Here is a 15871-nt window from a genome sequence, read left to right as displayed (position 1 = left end):
TACATTGTAGGAGACAGAAAATGCACATGTATGAAACCTGTTTTGATACAAACACCAAGCAGCACCGATTCATACAGCATTTCTTCCCAGCAGTGTGGAGTAAAAGCAGAGTGTGCCTGCCCATCTTATGTAATATTTAGACAAGCCCTTCCTCCTGCTCCTTATGTATTCCTTTATGTCATGAATATTAATTAGCTCATTAAACAGTGTTGAACAGGAAGTGATAGCTGGAGCAAGATTATTGTCTGTCCAGGATAGTACTTGGATTTTTATGTTAATTTATCGTTAATTTGGATCTTACCCATAGATGCCATCAGACATCAGTAGCTTGAGTTTCTTGAATAGTGTGGCTTGTGAAAGACTAACTGGAGACCATGAAACTGGAGGTAAGAGCTTTTTAGCTGATATGAAGATCTGCTTTTTGTGGCAGATGTTCTTTGTTCCTCTAATCGTAAAATCTAAAAGGCGGTAGAGCTTTTTTGTTATAAGGATGTACTTTATGATATAGAAAGGAGACAGAAACAAGGGATTGTAAAGTTGCATGGTAGTTCAGAGCTAAAGGGAGGTGCAAAGAGAACTGGTTGGTGTGAAATAAATATATTTTCATCAACTCATGTACAGTGAACAGGATTTGGATTTTTGTGTTGTCTGAGCTGTGTGTTATGTTGCTAGTTAAAAAACGGGAATCATGAAATTTAAGATGAAGGATGCATTATTCAAGGGAGCACAGCATTGGGAAATAGTTTTATCTTAGTAATTGATTGTTTTTTTTAACAGAAATAAAACCAAAACAAAAATATGTTGTCTTTGTAACAGTAGTAGTCTGAATCTGGCAAATTAAACAGTTGCAAGTATTGTTTTTCTTTATTCTTTGGCCTCCCTACCCACCACCTTTGAAATTTACTCTAACCTTATAAACCCGTTTGTCTCCTTCCTGTAGGGGTGCCAGGATCCTGCTGCAAGCTTATTGACAGGTGACCCGTCCCTGTCTTAGAAAAGTACTGCCTTACCAGTCTTGCATATGACAAGGTCACCACCCCCGCATTCATCAGAGTGAGAGCTGGAGACATACCCCTCAAAAGTCTCTGACTTTGCAGAACATCCTTGATTTTGCCTCATTTTTTTCCTCAGTAACTTGTAAAACCTTTTATTTTCTGGTAAATCACTGGAATTTACAGTCAAGCAATAACAACAGAGTTTTATATGTTTTATTTTCCTGAAAATGCATATTGATGCAAAATCTGTTGTTTTATTAACTTTTGTAAAGTGAATTAGAGCAATGCTATGCCCCTAAATTATTTGTGCCTTTGCACCCCCATTATTTTTGACCTTGTCCAGAATTCATGAATAAAGAAGTTGACAGGTATGTTTGAACAGTGGGCATCATATACATACCTTGAAGATTTGGATTTTAGGTAAATAAGAGGAGGAGAAGTCCTAACTGGGGCAGACTGTGTGTTTGATGTCGTGTGTGGCACTGTTTGCAACAGCACACCCACTCATGCCCCTGCAGCCACTGGTGAAACAGTAGGCTGCTGGTGACCAGGAAATTCTCACTGGACTCCACTGGGAACCACCTGGTCAAGAGCAAAAACACCCAACCATCCTCCCTGGGTATGATTGAGAACTCCTGCTGCTCTTCTTCCTGTCTGCTGGGCTTCCTCAGCGTCCACACTGCTGGTCAGTCAAGCTCAGGTTATGTGGGTCATAGTCAGGCCTCCATCCCTGTATGCCATGAAATTGGAAGAGGACTTAGAGCTTTATGAATGTGTTGTTTGTAGTGCAGAAATGGCACTACTTATATTTCTGATTTCTTAGGCTCCTCATTACCATGTGCAGTCCTCTAAATTGTTTATTGTTTATGTGATATTATATGAAAGAGGTATCCAAAAATACGGAAATGTGGGCATGGAAATTATAAGCGTACACTAACTTTCTTTACATCGATCCAGAAAACAAATAGTGACATATTTGTCAAAATACATTGACAGTGGTGGTTCCTTTCATACTCCCCACCAACCTATTAGTGTAAGAATTTTGGACAAATTTATTTTTTATTTATTGACATTTGTTTACCAAAAAAGTCCAGCTGGACACAAGTGCCCGTTTTCAGCACAGTACTGGGGAGAAAAGCTCCAAGGTAACAAATTTAATGCAATCAACATTTACAGTAACACATTTTATTATGCAGTTTCAGAGAATACATAGTGTAGCAGTCAGTATATTAAAAATAGCATTGATATTCACAACCATTAATATACAGCATTATATTGGGAATTTACAGATAGAAGGGTGGTGTATAAGATAAGCAGGAGTAATTACAGAAATACATTGGAGTGATGTATTAGGAGGCTATGCAAGTCTAACTGTTAATGCAGAAGTAGCGATGGAATGGAAATTGTGTTGTACTAAATTAAAAGTAGGTATAGCAGTTTAAGTACTACAATAAGGTGAGATAATAGAAAGGGTTAAGAAGGTTAAGTGATTTAATGCTTTAAAGAGCGGTATAAGAAGACAATGAAGGATGTTAGGAGAAGTTAAGTACCCAATGAGGAGCAGAGAAGAAGTCTTTTAGTAATGGTTTGAAAAGATGAAGGTGTGAGATAGACCTTATTGATGTAGTTAGAAATTAGAATAAAATTCCTATATTATTGGAATAGAAACTGACCCCAGCAACCCTTTGTGGTTATTAGATGGTAAGCAGTTACTTATCATTTTGAGTGAAGGGGATGGTTTAGTAGATAGTATTGCAGTTTGGGAATAATTGCTGGGCAGGCAAATGGGGTACAGACAATTTTGTGGGTTAAGATGAGCTGGGTATAAGATAGAGAGTGAGGAAGTTCGGGCCATTGAAGTGTTTTTAGTGCTAAAGAGTGGTGAGTCTGGTGATCTTTTGCAAGCAACTCTGGCATCTTTGTTGTAGCAAATCCAACAGTAATGGGGGAATGATGGCCCAAAATCAGAGACTTAATTGAATTATAACTTTCATAAACTTATAAAGTTGCTAGAATAACAGATTTTGTGTTAGAATGCATATTCATAAGGAACTGAAGTATGAAACTGAAATGATTGTCATCATTTAATGACCTCAAGTTTTATGAGGAACAGATCAAAATTGTTTGTTTGTGTCTTTCGGCTTTTCCCGGTTAGGGGTCGCCACAGCAGAACTCTGATCCGCTAATGATTGGCAGTAGAGTTTTGTGTGCTGGTTTGCCGGGCCTAACGCGCAACCTTCAACAAAGGAATGCCCGTTCACGCATGTCGCCACACAGAAGACGCTCTAACTGAGAATCGAACGGGCAACGTCTAACTGTGAGGCGACAACGCTACCGCAGCACCACCACCGCAGGGGAACAGATCAAAATATGAGACAAAAATGAATGCAAACATTACAGTATGATAAGTCTTAAATCTGTCCATTTAAAAGTATATTTGGCTAGACATCTTTCTAACCCTGTATCCACTTGCCTAGTAAAGTTCCTTTGCCCTGTCGTTCCTATAGGCTTATTGTATTGGCAACAACAGTTTGCCTTACACCCGTATTTGTACTCTGGTTACTGGGATATGTAGTGCAGAAAGATAGAAAAAGAATTATAAATAAAAAGCAGATAATATTAAAATGGATCCACATATGATAAGTCAAAACTTAACTGCTCTTAACGTGAATTAATACATGGAAGGAGCAGCCTGCTTGACTGCACATCACATGTATTTGAGTATAACATAGGTTGGGCAAAATATTAATAAACAAATAAACAATGAAGCAATACTATGAGAAAACATGCACAAGGAACTGCAAATTCAGCAGCTCATCTTGGGCACCCGAAGGTAAGCCTGTTAAATAGCAGCTTCTAGAACTGGAACAAATTGTTTAACATTGACCTAGCACTGATACGTTGTAGTGTGCACAGTTGCTTCCATATTATTGAATTCCAAATGGCAGTAAGTTCTTTCATTTCTGAACACGTTCAGGATGAGCAGTGGATCATAACACTGGGGATGAAAGAGTCGCATAGCTAGGTATCTTTCCATTGCACAGATATGATTTGATTTTCCTGATGGAGTTCAGAAATGGATTTCTGTGTAGAAAACACGGAAGAATTGAAAGTGGCATAATTCTATGTCTACTAAAGTCATATAATGTGGGCAAGGTAAAAGAGCAGGATGGTTAATACCCCACGGTCTCTGAAAAGTTTTGATGAACATGTTAGTGTATCCAGTAGCAGACCTTTTATTAGCTTTCACTATATGGGCCAGCAACTGCAAGATTGTTATCTGCCCCATAATGAGATATATGGTCCAGGGGGCATAAGACCATACAGTTATCTGTCCCATATAGTGGATCTACATAAATGGGACTGCAGGACAAATCATTCTCATTCCCACATGGCACTTATACAAAGGAAGGCTGTTGGGGTTGAATAATGCAGTTATGGACCCCACATGCTTCTGCTACATAAAGGAAGGCCCAAAGTTAGAATCAGACTCACATTTTGTACACTGTGCTGTTACCTAAGGGAAGGTCGACAGGTGAACCATGCAGTTACCTGTTCCACATAATGGTGTTATTTAAGGCAAGGCCTTAGGGAATCTATACATTTACATGTGCCATATGGCACTGCTACTAATATGCATGTGTAAGAGAATGCCCAAGGGGTAGACCAAGCAGCTACCTCAACCACATAAGGCATGAAGGAAAGCTACAGGGGTGAATTATGCAGTTATGTCTTACAAATAGTTTTGTTACATAAAGGAGAACCATAGTTAACTGAATTGTACATACCCGTGCCACATGATGCTATTACATAAGGGAAGCCCCAAGGTTATTTTACCCACCCCATGTGACTGTTATGTAAAGAAGGTCTAGGGATGAACCATACAGGCCTAGAAATGAACCATTCATTTATCTCTCTCACATAATGCTATTACATACAGAAGACCCCTGGGATGAATCATCCAGTTACTGGCCCACATAGTGCACTTACATAAGGGAGGTCCCTAAGGACAAACCAAGCAGGCCTAGAAATGTACCATTCATTTATCTCTCACATAATGCTATTACATACAGAAGACTCCCTGGGATGAATCAGCCAGTTACTGACCCACATAGTGCATTTACATAAGGGAGGTCCCTAAGGATAAACCAAGCAGTTACCTGTCATACACTGTGCTGTTACATAGGGAGGGAATCCATAATGAACGATGCATTTACCTGCCCCATATGGTACTGTTATGTAAGGAAAGTCCTCAGAGGACTTAAAGAGCTACCTGTCACAACTGGTGCTGTTACATAATGGAGACACCAGGGAATGAATCTTGCCCATGTAGAGGCTCTGCATAATACAATACTCTGGAATGAACCCTGCAGTTACTTGACCTGTATGTTTGGTTACATAGGGAGAGTCCAAGAGATAATCTGTGTCGGAATGTCACAGCATAAATTGATTACAAACTCCAAGCCTCACAAGGAGGGCTAACTGAAAGCTTATATGTCGTAGATTCATAGGCTGTTACTTGATAGGCAGACTGGGCAACCATATAGAACTTAACCATGTGACTCAGAGAGGTAGGCTGGTGGGTAGATTTATCATACTGCGTGATGAAGGCCATACTTCTTACCCTAGGAATATATTTCGGGTGCCCATCCAGTTGTTAAGGCAGGATTTGAATGAGGCCGCTGTGTCACATTGTTAGATAAATGTGTGTGTGTGTGTATGTGTGTGTGTTTGTGTGTGTGTGTGTGTGTGTGTGTGTGTGTGTGTGTGTGTGTGTGTGTGTGTGTGTGTGTGTGTCGGGGAGGGGGTTTGGCTTGTTGCACATTTAGGAGAATTTTTTTTTTTTTTTGGTGAGGAACCTGTCTCTCCCAGAGGTCTTGTTTATGTTGTGATGAATGTTTAGGTGATTGCAACAAGTATTTTTAGTGTTACCAGCATTTCTGAGGTGGAGAAGGTCTTGTGTAGTCATGATCTTTCATAGCCTGGAAGGCAAGGCAGATGTCAGCACATGGCTGTAGTCTGTCTGTCTGGGGAGCTAAGGGACCTAAGTTATTTCACTTTTTCAATTAGAAAACAACGTGGTCTTTATAGTCGGGCAAGATATTTTTAAAAAGTGTTTTCTAAACAGAGTGTTGTATTGACTAGTTTGCTTATGGAAGAATAGAGAGGGAGTATGACATCTTTGGACTTGGAAAATTATGCCTTTGGCAATTAACTGGATAAGGATATGCCACCCTGCTTAATGAGGACCAGAATACTAAATCCTGAAGTAAATCTTTGGGTACCCATCCAACCACCAAGATATAAATTGAAGTAGGTCAATGTGTTACACCATGTGACACAAAAGGAGAGCTTTTTCTATATGTGGTGGAGACTTAGAGTTCAATCACTCAACGAGGTCTTGTTTATGCTGTGATAAAGGTTGACATTGTTAGAAGAGTGACCGTTTTTAGTATTACCAGTATTTCTGAGGTGGAGGAGGTCTGGTTAGACATGACCTTTCACAGCCTGGAAGTCAAGACAGACATCACAGAATTGGAGCCAGTGCAGGCACAAAAAAGTGAGAGGGTTTTTAGTCTGTCAGTGTAGCTAAGGAAAGTTTTCTTTTATTTATGTGTATATGTCAGAAAATGTGTTCTTTCAAATTAGGCAAGGTATTTGGAGGGATGCATTCTGAATGATACCCTGTGTTTTATGATTGGCCTGATGAGGGAAGAATGGAAGGCAAATGTGACATCTTTGGTCTTGGACAGATAAGTCTGACCAGCCAGATATCCAAAACCACAGAAAGACTTATCATGGAACTAATCAGTAAGGACACAAAGCACCCATCTCAGTCTAGATTTGTCAAGGGAAGGTCATGCTTACTCACCCTGGTGGACTTTTTTAAAAAGGCCACCAAAGCAACAAATAAAAGTAAAGTGGTACTAGCTGCACACCTCAACTTGGCCAAAGCTTATGACACAATTCCCCAGTCAGGTATAATAGAAAAGATAAATAAACTGGAAGTAAACCTCTACTTCACTCGTTGGGTTGGCAACTGGCTGACAGATATGATGCAGGTGATCAAAATAGGGGAAGCTACCTCCACAAAGAGACCAGTCACCAGTGGTGTCTGCCAGGAATCAGTGCAGGTACCTCTCCTGTTTGGTATCTACTTCTCTGAAGTAAAATCCAATACCAAAGGTCTCTGGGTGACTTAAGTTTGCAGATGACTGTAAGCTAGGTGCAGTCATTGAATCCCCAAATAACTTAGCCATCCTGCAGGAGGGTTTGTCCCAAACAAATAACTGGTTCCAAATCATGGACTGAAACTAAATACCAAAAAATGCAGTACTGTATCCTTTGGGAAGTCATCTACCCCATAAAAGTACAGCACTGACAATATGACCCTGAGAGTTCACCCATCTATTTAGGATTTGGGAAGTTATGTGGACAGTGACCTAACTTTTGACCAACATGTGCTCATCACCATAAGAAAGTCTTGCTATATTACACAGCTTATAAACAAAGGGATTGTGTCTAGAACTGGGGATGTCAATAGCACCCCCTTACTCAGCCCTCATTGGTACAGTCATTGAGTACAATGCCCCCTTTGTCATGTACCTGTCCAGACACATGCAACAACTGGAGCACCTATAGAGATACCTTACTAAAAGGATACAGGGCCTAAATGGCATGTCCTACGTGGACCAGCTTAAAGCCCTGTCACTATACTCAGTATCCTACAGACTGCTGACAGGTGACCAGTGTATGGCATACAAGGCATCCACTGACCCATTACTGATGGATCTACTACACATCAGCAAGTCACGTGGCATTAGAAATATTTAGTCTAGGATCTAAACCTCTTCTGCAACATCGATAGAACAGTTTGGAGGGACAGGTATATTTCACAGAGAATACCACTGCTGTGGAACAGACTTCCCCTCCACATAAAACAAAGCTCATTCCTGTCCATATTGAAGTGCTGTGCAGCTCTATGGATAGATAATAAAAACGTAATTCAGGATCCCCCCACGTAGTAGTAATGGACAAAGGCAGATCCTAAATGTTTTATTGCATGCAGTTTGGGGTGACCAAAGAAGCGAGCAGGGGCAGTGGGCATTAAAAATGAGTTTGTGGATCAGGGGAATGAATGCCATGGCTGGTCATTCCCTTATAGGAAGACATTTGGTGCTCATATATGTAATACAGTGATGTCCAGTCCTGGGGAATGGAGCACAAACCTACTGATTTGGTTTAGCAGGTCCTGCAAGAGACCACTGTTCCCAGAAGAGATACTGCTTAGCAGCTTGTGGTTGTCTTCTAGTTGAGGAATTACCAAGTGAGTATTAAAACTGACCGAGGGACTAAGCAGGACACCATGGTACTTAAGCAGCCCAGCTGCTTCTGGGGGAGCACCAGAGAGACAAAAAGCACTCCAGCCTACAAGAACTTTGCAGAGTATAGCTGGGGTTCTGGAAAGCACACCAATATAGTTTTATTTATTTTTTCTTAAGAACCACGTGGACAGCTGCATTTTCAGCAATTATGTAATGCATTAAGTAATAAAATAAAAGAAAAAATACTGAAAACTTCACATTCCAAAATGATTGCATTTTTGTAATTTAAATAAAAAAACTACTTTTGGTAATTTTTTTGTAAACTAGGGAAGAAGAGAAAATATGACGAACACCAGCCTTCATCTGTATGGAAAGGTTTGATTAGAAATGAGCCCAACATCATTAGGAAACAAACCATAAATTCACTCATTCATTCTCTGATTATACATGTATTTCAGTTCGGGTTTCCATGGTGTCAGGACTTTATCCCAGTGGTCACTGAGTGCAAGGCAGAGGAAGAAATCTCTTTATAGGATATGACCCTATCCTAAGACACACACACATATCATATAGCAAACCAGTACGGGCAATTGTAGGATCACTAATTCATATACAACACATTCTTGGGATGATGAAAGAAACCAGAACACTCAAGAAAAACCCAAGTAGACTTAAGGAGGATGTGCAGTTTCTCCGTACAAGGCCTCCATGTCCTGGTTTTGTCTGGCAATTAAGTCAGAAGATTAAGGCTGTGTGCTGTTAACGACCTACTTCCTGTGGTCCAGGGTTTGATTCCCTCAGATTCCTTTTACCTACTGTTAGCAAGTAACTTAACTAGGCAGTACTTTAGGCTAATTGGGAAATTGGGCTAGGCTCTCAACGGTCTCCCAGACTGCATGCGTAGTAGTTACTTATGAACCTAGACCTAAGAACAGAATTAAGTGCTATGAATTATCAATATTGACCAGTATATTACAGTGCCTTAAAGAATGTCATTAATAAGGTATAAGTAATTTAACAATATAACAAGCCAGAATTTGATTAATGTGTGTGCATATACATACATACATATATGTATGTATATAAGCGCACTTGGTTTTGGTTTTGCAGTGGCTTCAACAGATGTCAGTCTGCCATTTTGTATTGTAAGGCACCTGCACAACACACACAAATTCAGATGTAATCCACCATATACAAAATCAAGGGATGTAAATGTTTCTGCTGCTCTGAATACAGTGAGCACTCGTATGAGTGTACTTTATTTTCAATGGAGATTTGCTTACAGCCTTTTGTATGGAATCATGGGCAGGGCAGTAAGGGAACTTGCCCATGCTCTGCTGTTGTGTGATATCGAAGTTGGACCCATACAAAAGCATGAGTTTTAATTTTTGTTTTTTGATAATTTTCCATTTGATCTTAAATGATTGTTCTTTTGTTGTTGTGCATTGTGAATATTCATTGTTTGATGAGACACTCATATTTACCTATATTTTTTATCTACAGATATGCTGGCCAGAATATCCATTTCTATCATTTTTAGTGCTTTCTGCTGATCAACCCCCCATTTATTTTCCTCACCACCAAGGGAGAGAGTCATTTATGGAGTTAGCAGGGGTGGTCTGTTCTTTTTCTATTTCAGCCTTACATCCCTGTGAGTATGTCTAAGCAAATGAAGGGGGTGGTTTAATGAGCTGACCACACTGGAAGTTCTCTTACTTCCACAATGGACATTGCCAGCAAGCAGCCCTACCCACTATTCTTAAGGTACAGGAGTTGGTTCCCCCACTCTCCACTGGAGAAAACATACCATCCCAGTGTTCTCCTAAAGAACCCATAACCCTCTTGTACCTCCCCAAGAGGTAAACAGGTCATGCCTTTTGACTCCTCTCATTTTTACCTGGATCCTCTAGTCAAGCCTCAGTCGCATGAATCACAGACAGGCCTTCATGGGCCTCAGCCATGGAGCCAGGCTATCTCTACCTTCATGTCTTGAGATCTTGACTTTCACATATTTTTTATCTCTATATGCACGTATTTTTATGTCCCAATAGATGTCTATGTCTGTTGGAGATGTTTTCAGTTCTAGCCTTACGAGACATATCACAGTGATGTCTTCAGCATTAGGTGTAGTAAGGACATGGTCCAGATTATTAATCATTGCGTTGCAGTTAAACACAATGTTACCTTCTTTGATCATAATTTGTTTGTGGCTGACCATGCTTTTTTAATTTCTCATTTGTAAGACTTTGCATGCATCTACCCAACTTATATACACCAACTCCAAGATTGTCATACTTCCATGAAAAGGGAATACTCTGAGAAATGGCATCTCAGACTTAATATATATAAGTCCATTGTTTTGGCTATTCAGTCTCTGTGTTTCAGGACTCACTCAAATCATTACTCCATAGCTACTTATCTCAACCTTCTGACCCCAAGTAGTGTATACATTGGCTATATGATGTTATGTGAGCCATGGTACAATCTGTAACTAGGGCCATAGCTACTTATCTCAACCTTCTGACCCCAAGTAGTGTATACATTGGCTATATGATGTTATGTGAGCCATGGTACAATCTGTAACTAGGGCCATAGCTACTTATCTCAACCTTCTGACCCCAAGTAGTGTACGCACTGACTATCTCATGCCATGTGGGCCATACTACAATCTGTAACTAGGACTGTAGGTACTTATCTCAATCTTCTGACCCCAAGTAGTGTATGCACTGACTATCTCATGCTATGTGTGCCACACTACAGTCTGTAACTAGGACTGTAGCTACTTATCTCAACCTTCTGACCCCAAGTAGTGTACGCACTGACTATCTCATGCCATGTGAGCCGTACTACAATCTGTAACTAGGACTGTAGCTACTTATCTCAACCTTCTCACCCCAAGTAGTGTACGCACTGACTATCTCATGCTATGTAAGCCGTACTACAATCTGTAACTAGGGCCATAGCTACTTATCGCAACCTTCTGACCCCAAGTAGTGTGCGCACTGACTATCTCATGCTACGTGTGCTGTACTACAATCTGTAACTAGGACTGTAGCTACTTATCTCAACCTTCTGACCCCAAGTAGTGTACGCACTGACTATCTCATGCTATGTGCGCCATACTACCATCTGTAACTAGGACTGTAGCTACTTATCTCAACCTTCTAACCCCAAGTAGTGTATGCACTGAATATCTCATGCTATGTGAGCCGTACTACAATCTGTAACTAGGACTGTAGCTAGTTATCGCAACCTTCTGACCCCAAGTAGTGTACGCACTGACTATCTCATGCTATGTATGCCGAACTACAATCTGTAACTAAGACTGTAGCTACTTATCTCAACCTTCTGACCCCAAGTAGTGCCCACACTGACTATCTCATGCTATGTGAGCCGTACTACAATCTGTAACTAGGACTGTAGCTACTTATCTCAACCTTCTGACCTCTAGTGGTGTACGCACTGACTATCTCATGCTATGTGTGCTGTACTACAATCTGTAACTAGGACTGTAGCTACTTATCTCAACCTTCTGACCTCTAGTGGTGTACGCACTGACTATCTCATGCTATGTGAGCTGTACTACAATCTGTAACTAGGACTGTAGCTACTTATCTCAACCTTCTGACCCCAAGTAGTGTATGCACTGACTATCTCATGCTATGTGAGCCGTACTACAATCTGTAACTAGGACTGTAGCTACTTATCTCAACCTTCTCACCCCAAGTAGTGTACGCACTGACCATCTCATGCTATGTGAGCCATACTACAATCTGTAACTAGAACTGTAGCTACTTATCTCAACCTTCTGACCCCAAGTAGTGTACGCACTGACTGTCTCATGCTATGTGTGCTGTACTACAATCTGTAACTAGGACTGTAGCTACTTAACTCAACCTTCTGACCCCAAGTAGCGTACACACTGACTATCTCATGCTATGTGAGCCATACTACAATCTGTAACTAGGACTGTAGCTACTTATCTCAATCTTCTGACCCCAAGTAGTGTACGCACTGACTATCTCATGCTATGTGTGCCATACTACCATCTGTAACTAGGACTGTAGCTACTTATCTCAACCTTCTAACCCCAAGTAGTGTATGCACTGAATATCTCATGCTATGTGAGCCGTACTACAATCTGTAACTAGGACTGTAGCTAGTTATCGCAACCTTCTGACCCCAAGTAGTGTACGCACTGACTATCTCATGCTATGTATGCCGAACTACAATCTGTAACTAAGACTGTAGCTACTTATCTCAACCTTCTGACTCCAAGTAGTGCCCACACTGACTATCTCATGCTATGTGAGCCGTACTACAATCTGTAACTAGGACTGTAGCTAGTTATCTCAACCTTCTCACCCCAAGTAGTGCCCGCACTGACTATCTCATGCTATGTGAGCCGTACTACAATCTGTAACTAGGACTGTAGCTACTTATCTCAACCTTCTCACCCCAAGTAGTGTATGCACTGACTATCTCATGCTATGTGTGCCATACTATAGTCTGTAACTAGGACTGTAGCTACTTATCTCAACCTTCTGACCCCAAGTAGTGTACACACTGACTATCTCATGCCATGTGAGCCGTACTACAATCTGTAACTAGGGCCATAGCTACTTATCGCAACCTTCTGACCCCAAGTAGTGTACGCACTGACTATCTCATGCTATGTGAGCCGTACTACAATCTGTAACTAGGACTGTAGCCACTTATCTCAACCTTCTCACCCCAAGTAGTGTATGCACTGACTATCTCATGCTATGTGTGCCATACTACAGTCTGTAACTAGGACTGTAGCTACTTATCTCAACCTTCTGACCCCAAGTAGTGTACGCACTGACTATCTCATGCCATGTGAGCCGTACTACAATCTGTAACTAGGGCCATAGCTACTTATCTCAACCTTCTGACCCCAAGTAGTGTACACACTGACTATCTCATGCCATGTGAGCCGTACTACAATCTGTAACTAGGGCCATAGCTACTTATCGCAACCTTCTGACCCCAAGTAGTGTACTCACTGACTATCTCATGCTACGTGTGCTGTACTACAATCTGTAACTAGGACTGTAGCTACTTATCTCAACCTTCTCACCCCAAGTAGTGTACGCACTGACTATCTCATGCTATGTGTGCCATACTACCATCTGTAACTAGGACTGTAGCTACTTATCTCAACCTTCTAACCCCAAGTAGTGTATGAACTGACTATCTCATGCTATGTGAGCCATACTACAATCTGTAACTAGGACTGTAGCTACTTATCGCAACCTTCTGACCCCAAGTAGTGTATGAACTGACTATCTCATGCTATGTGAGCCATACTACAATCTGTAACTAGGACTGTAGCTACTTATCTCAACCTTCTGACCTCTAGTAGTGTACGCACTGACTATCTCATGCTATGTGAGCTGTACTACAATCTGTAACTAGGACTGTAGCTACTTATCTCAACCTTCTGACCCCAAGTAGTGTACGCACTGACTATCTCATGCGATGTGAGCCGTACTACTATCTGTAACTAGGACTGTAGCTACTTATCTCAACCTTCTCACCCCAAGTAGTGTATGCACTGACTATCTCATGCTATGTGTGCCATACTACAATCTGTAACTAGGACTGTAGCTACTTATCTCAACCTTCTGACCCCAAGTAGTGTGCGCACTGACTATCTCATGCTACGTGTGCTGTACTACAATCTGTAACTAGGACTGTAGCTACTTATCTCAACCTTCTGACCCCAAGTAGTGTACGCACTGACTATCTCATGCCATGTGAGCCGTACTACAATCTGTAACTAGGACTGTAGCCACTTATCTCAACCTTCTAACCCCAAGTAGTGTACGCACTGACTGTCTCATGCTATGTGTGCTGTACTACAATCTGTAACTAGGACTGTAGCTACTTATCTCAACCTTCTGACCCCAAGTAGCGTACACACTGACTATCTCATGCCATGTGAACCATACTACAATCTGTAACTAGGGCCATAGCTACTTATCGCAACCTTCTGACCCCAAGTAGTGTACGCACTGACTATCTCATGCTATGTGAGCCGTACTACAATCTGTAACTAGGACTGTAGCTACTTATCTCAATCTTCTGACCCCAAGTAGTGTACGCACTGACTATCTCATGCTATGTGAGCTGTACTACAATCTGTAACTAGGACTGTAGCCACTTATCGCAACCTTCTGACCCCAAGTAGTGTACGCACTGACTATCTCATGCTATGTGAGCTGTACTACAATCTGTAACTAGGACTGTAGCCACTTATCGCAACCTTCTGACCCCAAGTAGTGTACGCACTGACTATCTCATGCTATGTGAGCTGTACTACAATCTGTAACTAGGACTGTAGCTAGTTATCTCAACCTTCTGACCCCAAGTAGTGTACGCACTGACTATCTCATGCTATGTGTGCCGTACTACAATCTGTAACTAAGACTGTAGCTTCTTATCTCAACCTTCTGACCCCAAGTAGTGTATGCACTGACTATCCCATGCTATGTGAGCCATGGTACAATGCTGAGTTCAGTACACTGAGGAGGATAGGTTACAGGCTGTGGAACAGATAGTGTTGAACCAGCTTGTTGTAGATAGACTTCTTCTAGATGAGCATTTTTTTAATTTCGTCAAGGTAAGGTTTCCCAAAAGAAGTCTTTATACTTGACCAGGGCAATCTGTTTTCATGGCAAATTGACCAGCAGTACTTTTCTGAGTGGCAGGCAGGCTTATCAGCCCAGCCTGCCTTGTTACTCACATTTTTTTTTTTGGCTAAAAAGTTTAGATAATTACTGTGTGTTTCACTACCAAACTTGTCTTAATCAGATGATTGTTCACTCAAATACGCTATGAGGTTTGCCCCATGGTCCTTGATCATGGCTTGAGTTTAATATTTTTGATTATGATCACTTGGTTGCTATAGTTTTCAGGAACTGTTCAATGTGTGCTGTCCACTCATGCCAAACCAGGCTGATTACATCTTACCTGGAAATGCTAGATCTGATTCTTGATTGAATCACAGTGTCCTCACTTAGAAAAAGAGATTTTTCGATGAAAACTAAAGGAGGTATTAAATATCCCTGAGGTTAAGGAGGCTGGTCTTTATTTTTCTGCAGTTAAGTTTGTACCAGTGCTAGCTGCCACATAAAACTCCAGGTAGCTAAGCACTATGGGGTGGCAAACTCTGAAGATTTAAATGGAAAAAAATACACTAAGAACATCTAAAACTAAACATTCAGATGCTCAACTGACAAACTATGGTGAAAACTGCTGACATTTTGTAAAGTTTTAATGTGAAGCTCTTTCATTCTTAAAAAAATGTTATTGTGAATAAAAACAATGAAAGCGCTTTACTGAGTGTGCAGCATTTTGTCCTTAGACACTTGATTCTTATTTTTTTAATTAACACAGGTATGAGAAATAAGTACTGTGTAAGCATCTGCAGGTACACACTACATGCTTCACAATCTCATACAGGAAGAAACTGCTGAAGAATATTAAAGTCTGTTTATACAGTAACATTTAAAAAAAGGTAATCAA

At 40.9% G+C, this 15871-nt stretch overlaps 1 protein-coding gene across 1 annotated transcript in view; it reads left to right on the top strand.

Annotated features, from left to right (window-relative positions):
• The first annotated feature begins 222 nt into the window (after positions 1–222).
• The window catches only part of LOC122798924 (zinc finger protein 81-like), a 117601-nt gene continuing 101952 nt past the window's right edge, over positions 223–15871 (top strand). The window contains exon 1 of the mRNA XM_044068014.1: positions 223–386. Coding sequence (XP_043923949.1) covers positions 375–386 — 12 coding nt within the window. The 5' untranslated portion in view covers positions 223–374. The remainder of the gene's footprint in view (positions 387–15871) is intronic.

The sequence above is a fragment of the Protopterus annectens genome, chromosome 3.part1, assembly GCF_019279795.1.
Source record: "Protopterus annectens isolate FY-2018-M chromosome 3.part1, PAN1.0, whole genome shotgun sequence".
Lineage (NCBI taxonomy): Eukaryota > Metazoa > Chordata > Ceratodontiformes > Protopteridae > Protopterus > Protopterus annectens.
Note: the sequence above shows the minus strand (reverse complement) of the source record. Positions and strands in the feature narration are given on the sequence as shown.